The following is a 19,509-nucleotide window of genomic DNA, read 5'->3' on the forward strand; positions in this document are numbered from 1 at the left end:
GAGAAGGATAGGTGAGCCGTGAACGCAGGGGAGATGGATGGGGGAGCCGTGAACGCAGGGGAGAAGGATGGGGGAGCCGTGAACGCAGGGGAGAAGGATGGGGGAGCTGTGAACACGGGAAAAGGATGGGGCAGCCGTAACACAGGGGAGAAGGATGGGGGAGCCATGAACGCAGGGGAGAAGGATGGGGGAGCAGTGAACGTAGGTGAGAAGGATGGGGGACCCAAGCACACAGGGGAGAAGGATGGGGGAGCTGTGAATGCAGGGGATAAGGATAGGGGAGCCATGATCACAGGGGAGAAGGATGGGGAGCCATGAACGCAAGGGAGAAGAATGGGGGAGAGGACAGTGTGAAGAGGGGGCCGGTATAGAAAGGAGAGGTTAGTGGGAAGAGCATGTACCATAAGAGGGACAGTGTGGGGGTCATATTTTGTGCAGACAATATAGTGAGGGGCAATTTTTTATTCCGGAGCATTATAATGACACTTGTATCTTTAAGGGCGTCTTGTGGAGACTTTCTGCAAAAGAGCGGAAAAGATGGAAGTCTGCAGAGACGGCTGTGGCTGAGAAAACTCATCATGGGGTCTGGACAAGATGAAGAAAAGAAGAACGGCTCCAGAGTCAACGCCATCTATAAGGTACCTGGATGTAAATGTTATTTGTGATACTAACTAATTCTCATGTTTTTTTTTTATGTTAGGAGCTTTAAAGGGGTTGTCCAGGTTTGTTATGAGTCTGCAGTCATTCTTTGTGACTGCAGACTTCTGACTTCTCACAGTGCGAACTGCACGCTGTCAGGATTCTCTCGTACTGGTGATTTACATACATGCGGTCACATGCTGACTAGACATGTGTAGCCTCCGTCATTGAAAATGAACTGAGCGAGGCCGGACACGTCTAGGCGGAATGTGGTCAGAAGTATACAAATCACATGCTTGTGCTGACATGACCGTCCACCGGCCAGGGAGAATCCTAGTAGTGTGTAGTGCATGCGCTGTGAGAATTCAGAAGCTGCGATCTCAGGATTCAGCTCTGCAGATTCCGGTAGTCGTCACATGGACACTTCACTCATATGCGACTTTCATACTTATGGTCCTGTGACAACGAGCTTCTCTTCTGCTTCTCTCAGTTTTTCACTGAACATTGAGAGCATTAGGGAGAGGAGCTTGTGGGCACATGACTAAGTGTGCAAATCGCATACAGTGGGGCAAAAAAGTATTTAGTCAGTCAGCAATAGTGCAAGTTCCACCACTTAAAAAGATGAGAGGCGTCTGTAATTTACATCATAGGTAGACCTCAACTATGGGAGACAAACTGAGAAAAAAAAATCCAGAAAATCACATTGTCTGTTTTTTTAACATTTTATTTGCATATTATGGTGGAAAATAAGTATTTGGTCAGAAACAAAATTTCATCTCAATACTTTGTAATATATCCTTTGTTGGCAATGACAGAGGTCAAACGTTTTCTGTAAGTCTTCACAAGGTTGCCACACACTGTTGTTGGTATGTTGGCTCATTCCTCCATGCAGATCTCCTCTAGAGCAGTGATATTTTTGGCTTTTCGCTTGGCAACACGGACTTTCAACTCCCTCCAAAGGTTTTCTATAGGGTTGAGATCTGGAGACTGGCTAGGCCACTCCAGGACCTTGAAATGCTTCTTACGAAGCCACTCCTTCGTTGCCCTGGCGGTGTGCTATGGATCATTGTCATGTTGAAAGACCCAGCCACGTTTCATCTTCAATGCCCTTGCTGATGGAAGGAGGTTTGCACTCAAAATCTCACGATACATGGCCCCATTCATTCTTTCATGTACCCGGATCAGTCGTCCTGGCCCCTTTTGCAGAGAAACAGCCCCAAAGCATGATGTTTCCACCACCATGCATTACAGTAGGTATGGTGTTTGATGGATGCAACTCAGTATTCTTTTTCCTCCAAACACGACAAGTTGTGTTTCTACCAAACAGTTCCAGTTTGGTTTCATCAGACCATAGGACATTCTCCCAAAACTCCTCTGGATCATCCAAATGCTCTCTAGCAAACTTCAGACGGGCCCGGACATGTACTGGCTTAAGCAGTGGGACACGTCTGGCACTGCAGGATCTGAGTCCATGGTGGCGTAGTGTGTTACTTATGGTAGGCCTTGTTACATTGGTCCCAGCTCTCTGCAGTTCATTCACTAGGTCCCCCCGCGTAATTCTGGGATTTTTGCTCACCGTTTTTGTGATCATTCTGACCCCACGGGTTGGGATTTTGCGTGGAGCCCCAGATCGAGGGAGATTATCAGTGGTCTTCTATGTCTTCCATTTTCTAATTATTGCTCCCACTGTTGATTTCTTCACTCCAAGCTGGTTGGCTATTGCAGATTCAGTCTTCCCAGCCTGGTGCAGGGCTACAATTTTGTTTCTGGTGTCCTTTGACAGCTCTTTGGCCTTCACCATAGTGGAGTTTGGAGTCAGACTGTTTGAGGGTGTGCACAGGTGTCTTTTTATACTGATAACAAGTTTAAACAGGTGCCATTACTACAGGTAATGAGTGGAGGAAAGAGGAGACTCTTAAAGAAGAAGTTACAGGTCTGTGAGAGCCAGAAATCTTGATTGTTTCTTTCTGACCAAATACTTATTTTCCACCATAATATGCAAATAAAATGTTAAAAAAACAGACAATGTGATTTTCTGGATTTTTTTTTCTCAGTTTGTCTCCCATAGTTGAGGTCTACCTATGATGTAAATTACAGACGCCTCTCATCTTTTTAAGTGGTGGAACTTGCACTATTGCTGACTGACTAAATACTTTTTTGCCCCACTGTATGTCCTTGGTGGAGGGGGGCACCAAAATTAATTCTTGTCCCTGGTGCCAGAAATCCTAGATACACCTCTGCTGGTATGCTACTGCGAGCGGCGATTACCGGGTCCGGTGGAGGGATGTGTGTGCACAGGCAGTGAGGCAGGGATTGTGGGGGGGGCGCCATTTTTCCGTTCGCCTCAGGCAGCAGAGAGGCTAGGTTCACCCCTGGCAGTAACTATGTAAAACTTTGAAGAAACAACAACACAAAATCATTGCTGCAACCCCTTTATTCTCAGAATCACTTGGTGTACTCCCATATATATGAAAATTATGCCAAATTTTAGTGATATGCCGTCATTTTAAATCTGAGTTAAACAAATTCACATTGTGTAGCAAAATGAAAATGAGACTGGAAGGAATGTCCAAACCCTACCCATCTAAGAGATGTTTCCATACTATAAGACTACGAAAAGTAATATGAATGCATAACGAGCAGAATTGCTGGTTAATCATTTACTTAAAAATGTATATTTTTTAGCCTGTCAGCCATTACAGTAGATTCATATTCAGACATGTGCATAAGTAGTTAAGACAAAGCCATAATATTTCTGCTGATTGCAAATGAGATCTTGCACAGGCAAGAAATCATTTTACAGAGTCTACATATAGATCAAAGGAATGTCTCTTACCTTGGGGCCGGTCATCAGAAAATTGTTCACTGACCTGTAAGAGTCAGAGGAAACCATTAATTGAAAGAAACAAACCAAAGCTTCATCATTCTGACCGTGCTAGGAATCTTTAATTCACTTGTTTTGAGTAGATAATGTCCCCAATTTGTGAATTTCATAATTTATTTTATCTTAATGCAGTTAGTGTTACTGTAACTTTAGACGGAGTGCTTAATTTCCCTTCAAATGTTCAAAAAATTAGATGGGATATACTGCCATTAAAGCATCATTTAACCACCTTTTGGGCCTTCGTTGATAATGAGATTATTTGAATGGAGAAGTGGTGACTCAAGTGGCCTGTTGCTCCAAGCATTGTCTATTAGACGGACTGTCAACCCAATTGGCAATAAATACAGTGGCAGAACTCCCAGTGATCATTAATCTAACACTTATCCTGTGGATAGATGAAAATTTGTAATTGTAAAACAACCCCTCTAATTCTGACTGTCTACATCGTCCACTGGGGAAAGCTCGCCATAGTCCAATCTATTTGGCTCACAGAGTATAAATGCAATTGCCTTTTTCCACCTCAAACAAAGATTTAATTTGCAGCCCCTGGCTTATATTTAAATACTCTGGTATAAGGTACAGTGACTTGTTGGCACCCATTTCATCAGCAACTGTGGCACATGCCCCTGCCCAGAGGACTCTCATGTCAAGACGTGATACAAGTGCAGCGAGTTGAGAAAAGCCTTACAAGCCTAATACTTATCACAGCGCCTGGATTTAAACAGAATGTTGCAAAAATATTCTTAAAAAATGTGAGACATTGAAACAAAGTACTTTAGAAATTTATAATGCATTTCGTTATACAATTATTACACTTTTTTTTTAAGCTGGAAAACCTCTAAGAGGAACCTTATTCAATGCAAATCGAATTTTTGGGGAAAATTAATCGAAGTCTACTAATTTGAATTTCCAATGACTTGCCATAGAGATGAACAAATCTTTTAAAATTCAAATTGGTAGACTAGGATGACTTTTCCCCAAAATTCGATTTGCGTTGAATGAAATCATGTGACTTTCAATACTGTAAAGCTTGAAATTGCTCGTACAATACATGGGGAGAGGAGTGAGAGAGAACCTTGCTGAACATAAGAGATTGTATATTACAGATGAGAGGGAGAGAGAGGACTCCACTGACCATAAGAGCTTACACTCTACAGGAGAAAGAGGATCCCACTCATCATAAGAGCTTATACTTTACAGGTGACAGAGAGGACCCTGCTGATCATAAGAGCTTATTCTCTACAGGAGTGAAGGAGAGAGAGGATGCCATTGATAAAGCTTGCACTCTACAGGAGAGATATTATTACAGACTGACTCTGGATTTGGAAAACAACTGCCATACAAACTGTGCTACACTAGGAATCGCTGATCTGTGATGGCCCAGGTACTGACCACCACTGTACAAGTATGATAATCCGTGAGATGTCATAGCATCAGGGCATCATGGGAAGACATGCGGAGTAATGCGAATTGATGTTTGCCTGCTTTCTGATGCTTCAGTGGTGTGGTAAATGGTCCCGGGCAAATTTGTTTTTGAGAATAACAAATTGAATCTCAAAATGTTCAAACATTCATGAAACCAAAAATTTCAAGAAATTCGATTTGAACTTGATCCTGCATGAATTGATCCTTAATGTATACTATATTAATGAGGACCTTTCATCACATTTTTCCTATCTAAATGCCACAACTTCGGGCTATCAATACGGTGTTTCTTACATTATCCAAACCACCTCTAAAATTCTGAGTCTAGATAAAGAACCACGTTACACTACCCTCTACACGGCAGTGTAAATTGTGCATTTTTCTATCTGGAAAAATAATAAAAGGTCCATTTAAAGCTATCAACAAAATGTAATTTGACAAGGGTTACCCAAATTTCCCATGGAAAATTAAAATAGTAATCCAATTGATTGTTATGTTCACTTGCTCCACTTTTCCCTGATGCTAGTTGTACAACCTACCATATTCAGTTGGTCAGTAAAAAGTATCACTTAAAAGGGTTTCAGGAATTTATATTGGTTACAGTATGCCTGTATAAGCAGCATTTACATTTATGGAGTGCAAGAGGGGCAAAAAATAAAATCCCTAATTTGTTGACAATTATAGACTGCTATGTATCTTTTTCTGCATGTTTTCCTTTGGAGGGGTTGTATTCCTTAGGGGAAAATATTGTTTTGCACTTAAAAATGAATATATCTGTGGCTTAAACCATTTTTGCTATTGGGTGAAACTGTAAAATTTACACAGTTTGGCCTCAATAGCCTTTGTGTTTCACTTTCTATTGCTGGCTGCAGAATGAGATATGTGAGAATCTATCAATGAGCTCACTCTACTTTCTCTTTAATCTGCCTTTTTTTCCTGATTTATGACCACAGACCAAATCAAAGTTGAATGTGCAGGGAGACAACGTGCCTGTAAAAATCAAACTGCAAAATTTTTAAAGAGAACCAAATACAAAATTTATTTTTATCCCCAAACACATGCATTAACCCCTCCACGCCATTTCGACATTTGAGGTACCTTTTCTTCAGGGTCGAATAGAGGTTCCATATAGGTACATCATGGTGATTGTGGCATGCACAAGAGCTGTGACAGCCCAATCACCACTGGGAGCTCGGCTTATGTGACAGTAGAGCCCCGTCAGTCACTGCCAGGATACTGATCGGTGCCATCACTATGTCATCGGGAGGGCTCATTGGTCATCATGGCAACCCGAGGTCAACAACCTCTGGGACTGCCGTGATAGTGAACTGCTTAGACCATGCCAGAAGCATGGTCTAAGAGGCCTCTGTCAGTGTAATGCACTGACATTGAAATGCATTATACAAGTGATGAGAGCAATGAACATTAACCCCTTCACGACCCTGGACATAATCAGTACGTCATGGTCGGCTGGTACTTATCGAAGTTAGATGTACTAAGTATGCCCAGGCGATTTTGTGAATAAAAAAGCTGTGCGCTGTGATTGCTGTGCGCTGATTCTGATAGCTGACACCCGGCATTTAGTGAACTAGCAGTGCCCACACTGCTCCCTGCATTTTAGCCCCCTAAATACTGCGATCGCTTGTGATTGCAGCATTTAGCAGGCATGCAGAGGGGAGCCCCCTCTGCACTCTGACCACCTCCCCCCCCCGCGACATCATCATGGGGGCCTGATCATTGCCATGGTAAACTGATGTTATCATGACGACATCCCGATCAAGCAAGCCCCTTAGCCCATGCGCAGAGCACAGTTTGAGGAGCTTGTGTCAAGCAGCACTGACAGTTACAATCCATTGCAATGCTCGTGCATTGAAATAGACAACAATCAAGCTGCTGAAAGTGAAAGTCCCATAGAGGGACAAAGTAAAAAAAAGTAAAAAAAATTAAAAAAATGAAAAAATATTTTTTTAAAAAATCTGAAAATAATGAAAAACATATTGTACTCATAAATTTCTATTTTGCCCCTATTTTGCGACCTGCCTCATACAACTGTCCCACTAGTTAACCCCTTCAACATCGTAACAATTTAAAAAAAAAACGATGGGGTAAAAAACTATGTTTTTCATCATATTGCTGAACAAAAAGTGGAATAAAATGTGATTAAAAACACAAATGTAAATAAAAATGGTATCACTAAAAACATCATCTTGTCCTGCAAAAAACAATCTAACATACAGCTCCATCAGCAAATAAAAAAGTTATAGCTATCAGAATGAAGTGATGCAAAATTATTATTTTTTCTATCAAATAGTTTTTATTGTGCAAAAGCACCAACACTTTAAAAAAATATATAAATGTGGTATCAGTGTAATTGTACTGACCCAAAGAATAAAGATGCCTTATCATTTTTACCACACGGGCAATGGCATAAAAAAACAAAAAGCTATTCCTGAATTGCTGTTTTTTGTTCATTCTGCCTCCCAAAAATCAGAATAGAAAGCGACCAAAAATCATTATGTGACCAAGAATGAAACCAATAAAAACATAATCTTATCTTGCAAAAAACAAGCCAACACTTGATTGTCAGCAGAAATAGAAAAATTATAGCTATCAAAATATGGCGATAGAAAAATTAGTTTTTGCAATAAACAGCATTTTTCAGTGTGTGACAGCAGCAAAACATAAAAAACTATATAAATCTACTATATAAAGCTGAATGTGTATATGTGTGTGTGTATGTGTGTATGTATGTCTGGGATTGGCATCTGCACCGTCGCAGCTACAGCCACAAAATTTTGCACAGTCACACGTCTGGACCCCGAGAGCGTCATAGGCTATATTGTGAGGCGAAATTTTAACCCCGCGCGTTCCAATTCACCAAACAATTTTGCCCCTATCTACATAATGGGGAAAAAAGTGAAAGGAAAAGTGTTGGAAGCGTCGCAGCTACAGCAACAAAATTTTGCACAGTCACACGTCTGGACCCTGAGAGCGTCATAGGCTATGTTGTGAGGTGAAATTTTAACTCCACGCTTTCCAATTCACCAAACTATTTTTCCCCTATCTACATAATGGGGAAAAGTGAAAGGAAAAGTGTTGGAGGCAAATTGACAGCTGCCAGATGTGAACAAGGGGGACTTAAAGAGTGAGAGCGATGGCACCAAAGAGTATATACCGTACAGATGCTAAGGTGGGGCCCCGACATGGGATACTCACCACACACGGGGATATGAACACACACACAAAATGCGCCACACACTACCACGTGCTTGAACACATATACCACCCTCAGCACACATTTCACCCTCAGCACACATTTCACCCTCAGCACACATTTCACCGCACATACACCAACCTCGCCACATAAAAGTCGAAACACAAAAGTCGCCGCTCAAAACTTGCCACGCGCAAAACTCGCCACATGCAAAACTAGGCTCACGCAAAACTCGCCACACGTGCAAAACTCATCTCATGGAAAACTCGCCACATGCAAAACTTGCACATGCAGAAAAATTGCCACATGCACAAAAGTTGCAACACATGCAAAAGTTGCCTCACACAAAACTTGTACATACTCAAAACGCACCACACATAAAACTCGCCACGTGCAAAGCTCGCCACACGCAAAACTCGCCACGCGCAAAACTCGCCATGCACAAAACTTGCTGCACACAACTTGCTACACTAATCTGTCACATGCAACTCGACACACAAAAAGTTGCTACACGCATGTCGCCACAAAAAACTCATATCACAAAAGTCGCTACATGCATGTCGCCACATGCAACTCAACACACACAACTTGACACATGAAACTCGCCCTAAAACACACACAAGTCTGGTATTATCCTTCAAAAATAAAAATCTGATTAATAAGCAGACAAACTACAAGAGCAACAAATGTACCATATAGGAAATACGGCAGCTGTCAGTCACATGACCTGTCTATTATGTGTATGTGTGAGCTAATATATACTGCCAATTTAGCTTACAAATACTGAGGTAAAAATACTGAGCAAATAACGTGTGAACGCGGTCTAATACAGGAGAAGATGACATACAGATATATACTATATACAGGAGCAGATGACACACGTATATACTATATACAGGAGGAGATGACACAGTTATATACTATATATAGGGGAGATGACATACTGGTATATACTATATACAAGAGGAGATGACTTACAGGTATATACTATATACAGGAGGAGATGACATACAGGTATATACTATATACAGGAGGAGATGACTTACAGGTATATACTATATACAGGAGGAGATGACATACAGGTATATACTATATACAGGAGGAGATGACTTACAGGTATATACTATATACAGGAGGAGATGACATACAGGTATAAACTATATACAGGAGGAGATGACATACAGATATATACTATATACAGGAACAGATGACACACAGGTATATACTATATACAGGAGCAGATGACACACAGGTATATACTATATACAAAAGGAGATGACTTACAGGTATATACTATATACAGGAGGAGATGACACACGTATATACTATATACAGGAGGAGATGACATACAGGTATAAACTATATACAGGACATAAACTGCTGAACAGAGGCTAGATGGAGTCCAGAGTAACTCTGTTGCCTCATTATAGTGAATGGATCCCTCAGGGGGTTTCCTGTGAATCACGTCACTTGGAGATTTAGATGGAAACCCCAATGTAAGTGCTCAGCATAGAGCACTGAATAAATGTGATCCCAAATGTTAAGTAAAATATTCCCAATAAAAGCTTCAACTCAATGCACAAAAATAGCAAGTCTCCACTTAGGTCTGTCACCTGTCAATGGAAATATAGGGGCCTTCCACGTTACTGGTAGTACAAAGGCTCTGGAAAAGCACTATTGCTCCTCACACCCCAAAAGAAATCCAGCGAATTCTGAGATCCAAAATCTAAATGCCCCTCTCACTGCTGAGCCCCAGTGTGCCTAGACCACATTTAGTAACCACATGTCTGGCAATTCTGTATTGATGAGAGCCCACCTAATTTACAGGTGCGTGTCTCCAGAAGCATGAGCTGAGCATAATGTACTGGTATAATGGCAGTTTGTAATTTACTCAGTAACATCTACTGCTCCTGTGGCACCCCAGGAGTTCAGGTACCACAGTGGTACTGCCTTCCTCTCGGAGAGGTTAATACCATGCCTGGAGACAGTGGGGGTCCTTTTGACAGCTAATCAGCACATAAAATACCATTCTAACTCCAGGCCAGCGGGGGGAGCTCTACACCCAACTTCAGGGGGGATCTGCTCTCTGGTTGGGAGGAGGAGTCAGTTGCTAGGCAGTTGCTAGGCAGTTGGGAAGAGTTGACAGTTGGTAGCAGACAGTGAAGGAGCAAAGGAGGACTGATTAGGAGCTAAGAGGAGGTCGGCGACTGGACCTCTCTAAGCTGAGCGCAGAAGCCGGGCACCGAGAGCCCGAGGTCATGAGGAACTACAGGTCCCATGGCTGAGCCGGAGGCCAGGAAACTAAAAGGGACTTGCCCACTTAATACCTGAGGTACAGCAGCAATCAAAGTCCAGCGTCACCGTGGACAGAGACCCCAAAGATATGGCACAAGTTGCCTACCGTGCAGGTACTGTCCCTGGACAGGGAAGAAAGAGGACCTTGTTAGATAACTACAGGCAGCAAGGGACTACAGACGAGCACATAGTGGAAGGCTCCCAAACTGACCAGTCAAGGGGATTTCAACCTGTCTTCAGGCTGCCTGGACTCCATCTTTACCTGGACTGAGGCTGTTTAACACCAGTTAGCCAGGTATAGACTGCAACCCTGTGTCCTCCATTTATTTGCCGGCATTCATCATCCCTGCCAAACACACTGGGAGCCCTGGGGACACCGATTCACCTGTGGGAAGCGACACATCTTTGCTGCAGCACCATTGCCCCCAGAGGACCCCTTTAAGCAGTGTCGGTCACTTCTGACCGAGAACTACAGGTGGTGTCACGAACGTTCATCATTTTCACAACCCCTTTAAAGACCGTCCCTTTTACTTGGGCGCCCAGGGCCACGGACCGGGTCGCTGCCACCATGACCACCCCTTCAATTGCAACCGGACCTGGTACCGAGTACCCCACGGCCCTGGCAGGCGACTCACTTCTTGTTTCTGGAAAACACCCATGGACTCAAAATCATTAATACACCTGTAGATAAATTCCCAAAGAGGTATAATTTCCAAAATGGAGTCACTTGAGGGGGTATTCTGCTCTTCTAGCACTTAGGAACTCTGTATTCTATTCTATTCTAGGAAACTCTGCACTCCAGGAGGCAAATAACGCTCCGTCCCTCCCTAGTATCGCCGTATGGCTAAGCAGTACTCTACAGCTGTGAGGAGAGCCAGCCTCGGCGCGCCTTGTCCTGGACGAGTCTAGAACCATCGGTGCTGTTACCCAAGTTGCAGGAGGGAGAGTTTGGTGCTCCATACAGACTGTCACTGTGCGTCAATGAGTCTTTCCCACGACCGGACCACAGAGGGTGCAGTTCGAGACTCGACATCCCGGCTGTGAACCGAGTGCAGCTGTTGTACATTTACTCCCCCAAATATGACGTTTGCAGAGGTGGGAGGTGAAGCACGAGACCGAGAGCACAAGAGCAGGAACAGGGGGTGACAGTGTCGGTGGCAAAGGTTCGGTGCGAGGAGGCTGCCGTGAGCTCGGTTACTGAACCAGGCTGGGCCTAAGACCTGCACAAAGAAATCTTAGTCATAAGGGAAGATCTGACTGAGACTAAGAAGAAAGTGACTTCCTTGAGTGTCCCAGGGACCAGAACTTATTCAGAGTTGAGACGGGGAGAAAGGACAGCTCAACGGGAAGAACTCCCTACGTGCTTCCTATGTGGAGAGGCTAGGCATATGGCTCAGGTCTGCCTGCAATGGAGATGGCTGTTGTGAATTCCGTTCTGGAGCTCCCTCCTGTGGTTGCTAATGGTATTTTTGAGTTCTGCCCTTGGACTCCCTCTGGTGGTTTCGAGTGGAACTGCTGCTTCTTTAGGTAGCTGTAGCAGCTGCCTTCACTAATCGCCTTGCCTGGGTTTGTTATTTAAACCTGCTCTGGGCTTTAGTTCATGCCTGCTGTCAATGTTCTTGGTTGGATTTTGTTCCCTCCTTGGATTTCTCATATGGCCAGTCCTTGTCTGCAAAAGATAAGTTTTTGCTAGTTTTTGTTTGTCCATTTGTTTGGACACTATTGCTTTGCATATATGTCTATTTTTGTCCAGCTTGTCACTATGTCTTATTCAGGCTAGCTGGAAGCTCTGGGAAAGCAGATTTGCCCCTCCACACCGTGAGTCGGTGTGGAGTTCATTTTTGTAAACTCTGCGTGGATTTTGTAGTTTTTTATACTGACCGCACAGTATCCTTTTCTCTCTGTCTATCAAGTTTAGTATTGGCCTCCTTTGCTGAATTCTGATTTCATTTCTTTGTACGTCATTTCCCTCTCCTTTCACAGTCAATATTTGTGGGGGGCTGTCTTTCCTTTTGGGGGTTTCTCTGAGGCAAGATAGCTTTCTATTTCCTTCTTTAGGGGTAGTTATTTCTTAGGCTGTGAAGAGGTGTCTAGGGAGAGTCAGGAACATCCCACGGCTATTTCTAGTGTTGTTGTTAGGATTAGGGACTGCGGTCAGTAGAGATACCACCTTCTCAGAGCTCGTCCCATGTTGCGTTTTAGCCACCAGGTCATATCAGTGTGGCCTCTTAACCACCAGGTCATAACAGATGGCCTCTACAGCCCCGTCTGTTAAACTAGGAGGCTCCAAGGCTGGGGGACACTGCCCGAAGCCAGAACAGTCAGAGAGAAGGACCAGAAGTCCCACTAATCTTTTTTCAATGTGTACGTTTGTCTGGGCCAAAATCAATGGGCGGGCTGTGCAATGCCTGGTGGATACCGTTTCTCAAGTGGCCAAGATGCCAGAGGCGTACTATCGAAGATGTTTCCCCGAGGCAATGAGACCTGAGTGGAGGCAGGTAATAAGATTAATGGCCGCCAATCATCTATCCATCCCAGTCGCAGGGGTGGCGTGGATGCAAATTAAGGTCTGTGGAAACGATCTGGGCCGAAAAGGAGTGGTGCTGACCTCAGGGGACATAGAACGAGGGTACACGGTCACCTTGGGAATTAATGTGTTGAAAGATTTCAGAAGTGTGCTGATGAATGAGGCCCCAGATGTATTCCTGCAACAGTGGATTCCACAGACTCCCCAGAGAAAGTTATTCCAGCAACTGATACGGTCAGCACAGGCCCAAGAAGCCTTCAGCGAAGGGAAAGTGCTGGGAAAGGTAATCACCCCAGCGCTGATAGTCCTTGTCAGAAAAAAAGAAGGAACCCTTTGATTCTGTGTGGACTACCGCAAATTAAATGCCTGTACCATACGAGATTCATATCCACTGTCTCGTGTAGAAGAGTCCCTCTGAGCCCTTGGGCACGCAAAGTATTTTTCTACGCTGGAGTCGGAGCACGACTGCGCAAAGACGGCCTTTATACTACCAATGGGGCTGTTTGAATTTAATTGGATGCCGTTCGGGCTGGCAAATGCTCCGGGAACTTTTCAATGGCTCATGGAGAAGTGTCTGGGGAACCTAAATTTTGAAGCCATCCTGATCTATCTGGACGACATAATCGTCTATGCCGACACGTTTGATGAACATCTGCAATGACTAAAGCAAGTATTGAGCCGACCTCAAGGACATGGCTTAAAAGTGAAGCCTTCGAAATGCCACCCGTTCCGTACCGAGATTGAATACCTAGGGCACATGGTTTCAGCTGAAGGGGTGCAACGATACGAAACTGGCCCACTCTGAAGACCGTGAAGGACGTAAGGGCTTTCTTGGGACTAACTGGCTACTACCGGCGGTTAGTGAAGAACTTCACACACATAGTGAACCTGTTGGCACTTTTGAGGGGCATCCCATCTGGAGCGAAAAATTGGGAGATACAATGGGGAGAACGGCAGGAACAGGCTTTTCAAATGCTAAAAACTGCCCTGACAGAGGCACCGGTGCTGGCCTATGCTGACTATTCACAGCCCATTATTCTTCACACGGGTGGCAGCATGCAAGGACTAGGAGCAGTATTGTCACAAATTCAAGATAGAAAAGAACAGGTGACTGCATTTGCGAGCCACTCTCTTCATGACTCCGAACGAAATCCCGACAATTACTACTCATTCAAGTTGGAGCTGCTGGCACTGGTGTGGGCTATGACCAAAAAATGAGAGGAATATTTGGCAGGGTCTGAAGTGCTGGTGCCTACTGACAACAACCAGCTGGCTCATCTGGAGAATGCAAAGTTAGGGTGCCCTAGAACAACGCTGGGTAGCAAGAATGGCCAAATTTCGATATAAAATCACTTACTGCCGAGAGGCCGAAAACACCCATGCAGATGCCTTGTCCAGAGTCCCACATGGAGAGCCTGGTCCCAATCGGGATGAAGAACTTGAGGATGAGGAAGTTCAGGTTTTCTGAGGTACTGTCCGAACGTTGACACCGACAAAGGATCAGGTATCGGCGGGTGTCCCAAAAAGTATCTTGAGACAGCCTCGTGATGAATGGGTGAGAATTCAGCAGGAAGATGAGGAACTCGCACGGATCCGGTCTTGGGTGGCACTACAACAACTGCCCAGCAAGAGCGAGAGAGAAGCTCTGACCACTGGGGCTTTGCAAATACTTCGGGAAAGTTTACATCGGAAAGACGGGCTCCTTTACCGGAAGATCCAGCTACAGAATGCTTTGCCCGTTGTCTGGCAAGTGGTGATTCCAGAAATACTGGTGCATGAAGTTGCAAAAGAGGCCCACGAACAAGGAGCACACTTTGGTCCTGGAAAAATCTACACTGGCTGCAAAAAACTGTTTATCATCCTCTACTGAAAACTGGGGTTGAAGAGGTGTGCCGGCAATGCAGGAACTGTGAGATGACCAAACCACCAGATCAGAGAGCTCCTCTTCAGACGGTAGTGACCTGAGCCCCATTAGACGTGCTGATGATCAACTATATAACAATAGGACCAGCTTGCCAAGGATACGAGTACTGCCTGCTAATGGTAGATCATTTCACTAAATTTGCAGTAGTGACCCCAACTCGAGATCAAACTGCAGAGTCCGCAGCACATGCCATCTGCAAAAACTTAATTCAGGTATATGGATGTCCAAAGAGAATATGCTCAGATCAAGGAGCCTGCTTCCTAGGGAAGGTAATGGAAGAGCCACAACGTTTATACCAGATTGAAAACTTGCAAACGACTCCATACCACGCTCAGTGCAATGGGGTCTGTGAACGTTTTAACCGCACCCTCATCCAAAAGTTGAGAACCTTAGAGGAGGATCGTAAGGCCCATTGGCTGGAGTTTGTACCAGAACTGGTGTGGGAGTATAACAACAGATTCCATAACACCACGGGACACTCACTTTACTCCTTACTTTTCGGCCAAGTCGGCAAAGAGATTACAGAGCTGGAGCTGGACCCAGAGGAGGACTACCCATGAACAGGGATGTCCAATTGGGTGGGAGCACCTCGGACTGGCTACAGACCCTACATCGCCTGGCAAAGACCAGGTTTCAAGAGTTGGAACATGTTGTGGTGGCCCCACTGCAAGGGACAGCTCTACAGACTGGAGATCAGGTGCTGGTGAGAGACAACCGTCCGCTAAACAAGCTTGTTTACCGGTGGGAAGAGACACCACACCAGGACGAGCGTCGAGTCCGCCCTGGTGGACCCGTCTATGAAATCTGACCCGAAGAAGAGAGTGCCCCTTCTCTGTTTATGGAAACATGCTCCGGTATCCTATGATCCCATTGTAAAAGAAGATGGGGCTCCTCCTGCTGAGACCCCACCTGTGATCCAAGTTGAGGAAGAAGAATGTGAAGAACAGTTCACAGTGGAAGAGAAAGAAGAACGCACATCTGAGACTCCAAAGACTCCTGCAATTCCCGAAATGACTGTTCAACATGTATTGGGCATGTCCCCAGCCCTGTCGGTCCAACCAAATCCATCCACCTCTCAGGACTCTACAGAGACTCCCAGTTTACATCGCTCTGTAAGTTCAACCGCAGGAAGAACCCCTAACCATTTTGACCAAGAACATTTCGTCTGGAGACAAATTGTGCAAGGAATAGGACAATGTAAACGCCTGCTGGAAGAGATCTCGCCCGTGGAATGGTGAGCAAAAATAAAGGGGGAATGTAAGGAGGAGAGCCAACCTCGGCGTGCCTTGTCTGGGACGAGTCTGGAACCATCGGGGCTGTCACCCAAGTTATAGAGGGGAGAGTTTAGTGCCACAGACAGACATTTGAACTTGAGATCAGAGGGCGTGAAGGGTATAAGAGGGGGACAGTGCACGAGAACAGGAGCTTGGTTGGCGGGAAGCTGTTGTGTGCGGAGGCAGAATGAGAGCCCTCCCGAGCTGTGCTGTCAGGACAAAGTAGGCTCAAGTCAGAGAGGCCTACGGAAACTTACCGGAGACTGTAGGAAGAGACGTCTCCTGGAAACCCCGACATCCACTCCCGTGCTGTCACTAAGCGTGAGTCTTCCCCACGACCAGACCACAGGGGGCATAGTTCGAGACTCGACATCCCGGCCGTGAACCGAGTGTGGCTGTTGTACATTTACTCTCCGGCCTGTATTAGCATTGTGCCAACGCTTATAAAGAAAGGACTGTTCTCTCTCCATCGTGACTCATCGTGGAAACAGGACCCGCGAAAGGACATTCCAGGACACCTGCCGACACCGGAACCCAGGACCCATCTCGGACCAGGACGATGCCGGATTCTTCAAGCGTTCAGGCCAGAATTCCACCGCCATCTTCACAGAGACTGATCCTCAACACTGCCGGACTGATAAGTTTGATACCTTCATACCTCACTCAACCCTTTACTGTCCCTGCTATACCTATGTCCACCAAACTCAGCTCTAGTATCCTTATTTACCCTATCCCTGCATTGAGTAATGCTGTTTAATTAAATTCCCCTGTTAACCCTTGCTCTGCCTCTGACAGTTACTGCATACCTTACCTCACACAGCCATATATGAGGTTTTTCTGCATTCAGCAGAGATTACGGGACAAATTTTTTTTGCAATTTTACCCATTTCTCCTTGTAAAAACATAAAATCTGGGGCTAAAACATAATTTTTGTGGTAAAAATGTAGTTATTTTGCTTCACAGCCAAAAGGTATAAAGTTCTGTGACACATCCATGGTATCAATATGATCACTGCACCCCTAGATACATTAATTTAGAGGTGTAGCTTGTAAAATTGGGTCACTTATGGGGGGTTCTGCTGTTCTTGCAAATGTGCACTATAATATGGCACTCCTTCCCTTCTGAGCTTTGCACTGTACCTAAAATGTATTCCCCTATTACATATAGGGTATTGGCACACTCAGGAGAAATTTTTACAACAAACAGGTACATTTTTTTCCTATTAGCCCTTAGAAAAATTAAAAACTTGAGACTAAAACAACATTTAAGTGGTAAAACTGTAATTATTCTTTCTTCACCGCCCAATAGTATAAAATTCTGTGAGGCACATGTGGTGTCAATGTGATCACTACACCACTAATTGAATTCATCAGGGAGCATGGTTTGTAAAATGAGGTCATATATAGGTGGGTTTCTGCTGATCTGGCACTTCAGGGACTCTGCCAATGTGACATGGCACCCTCAAACCATTCCAGCAAAATCTGAACTCCAATATGGTGCTTCTTCCATACTGAGCTTTGCACTGTGCTCACCACACATCTAGATATATTCCTTGAAGGGTTTGTCTTGCAAAATGGGATACATTGTTGGAGGTTTTCACTGTTTTGGCACATCAGGGGCTCCAGAAAATTTACCCCGAAAAATTCAAACGGTGCTCCTTTCCTTCCGAGCTCTGACGTGCGCCAAAACAGTACTTTTTCACCACATATGGGGTATCAGCACACTCAGGATTAATTGCACAACAATTTGTATAGTGAAAATACTCCTGTAACCCTTGTGAAAATAACATTTTTGTGGGAAAAAATTAGATTTTTTATTTTCACAGCACACTGTTATAAACTTCTGTGAAGCACTTGGGGGTTTAAGATGCTAACCATACATCTAGATACATTCCTTGAGTTTGGTTTCCAAAATGGCATCACTTGTGGGGGGTTTCCACTGTTTAGGTACATCAAGGGTTCTCCAAGAACAATATGGCATCTGCTAATGATTCCAGCCAATGTAGCGTTCAAAAAGTTAAATGTTGCTTCTTCCCTTCCAAGCCCTGCCATGCTCACAAATAGTACTTTGGGCGGTTTTAAGAATGGTGTCACTTTTAGGTGTTTTCTGTCATATTGATCTCTCAAAGTGTCTTCAAATTTGTTGTGGTCCCTAAAACAATAATTTCATAAATTTTGTTGAAAAATTGAGAAATTGCTGGTCAATTTATAACCCTTCTAACTTCATAACAAAAACAAACTTGTTTCAAAAATTGTTCTGATATGGATTAGGCATGTTTTAAATGTTATTTATTAACTATCTTGTGTGACATATCTGTTTTATTTAAGGGCATAAAAATTAAAAGATTGAAAATTGGAAAAATGTTAAACTTTTATATTATTTTTTTTACAAACTGAAGTCATATTGAAGAAATTTTACCACTATCATGAAGTACCATATGTTACAAAAAACATTCTCAGATTCAGTGGTATCCATTGAAGCATTCCAGAGTTATTACCTCTTAAAGTGAAATTGGTCAGAATTGTAAAATTTGGCCTGGTCATGAAGGTGCAAACAGGCTTGGTGGATAAAGGGGTTAAAGTCCCATAGCAAAACTAAGTAAAAAAGTTTAGAAAAAAGTAAAAAAAAAATCATTGTAAATATATATATTTTTGGGTATCACCGCATCCAGAACGACTTGATCTATAAAATTGTCACATTAGTTAACCCAGGGATTACCGTAAAAAAATAAAAAATTAAAAACATTGCAACAAACTATGCTTTTTCATCATACCACTGAATAAAAAGTGGAATAAAATGTGCTACAAAAAATCAAATGTAAAAACAAATGGTATATCTGAAAACATAATTTTGTCCCATAAAAAACAAGCCAAAAAACTATAGGTCTCAGAATATAGTGATGCAAAATTAATTCTTTTTTTTTCTGTAAAATAGTTTTTTATTGTCTAAATGCAGCAAAAACATAAAAAAATTATATAAATGTGGTATATCTGTAATCGTACTGGCCCAAGGAATAAAGCTGTCTTATCACTTTTACTACATGGTTGTACAGCATAAAAAATCAATTTTTAAATTGCTGGATTTTGTACACTCTTCCTCCCAGAAATCAGAATAGAAAGCTAGCAAAAAATGTTATTTGTGCCTAAAAGTGATACCAATAAAAACGTCAAGTCATGACTTCCTTGAGATATATTTAAAAATTATAGCTGTCAAAATATAGTAATGCAAAAACTTGTTTTTGCTAAATATAGCGTCTTTTAGTGTGAGATAGCAGCCAAACATAAAAATACGATATAAATCTAGTTTTGCTGTAATCACACAGACCCG

The 19,509-nt window shown here is 43.5% G+C and overlaps 1 protein-coding gene across 1 annotated transcript in view; it reads right to left on the minus strand.

Annotated features, from left to right (window-relative positions):
- Positions 1–19,509, minus strand: part of LOC138667746 (protein Wnt-8b-like) — a 139,622-nt gene that overhangs the window by 85,819 nt on the left and 34,294 nt on the right. The window contains exon 2 of the mRNA XM_069755844.1: positions 3,476–3,509. Coding sequence (XP_069611945.1) covers positions 3,476–3,509 — 34 coding nt within the window. The remainder of the gene's footprint in view (positions 1–3,475; positions 3,510–19,509) is intronic.

Source organism: Ranitomeya imitator, chromosome 2 (genome assembly GCF_032444005.1).
Source record: "Ranitomeya imitator isolate aRanImi1 chromosome 2, aRanImi1.pri, whole genome shotgun sequence".
NCBI classification, from domain to species: Eukaryota; Metazoa; Chordata; class Amphibia; order Anura; family Dendrobatidae; genus Ranitomeya; species Ranitomeya imitator.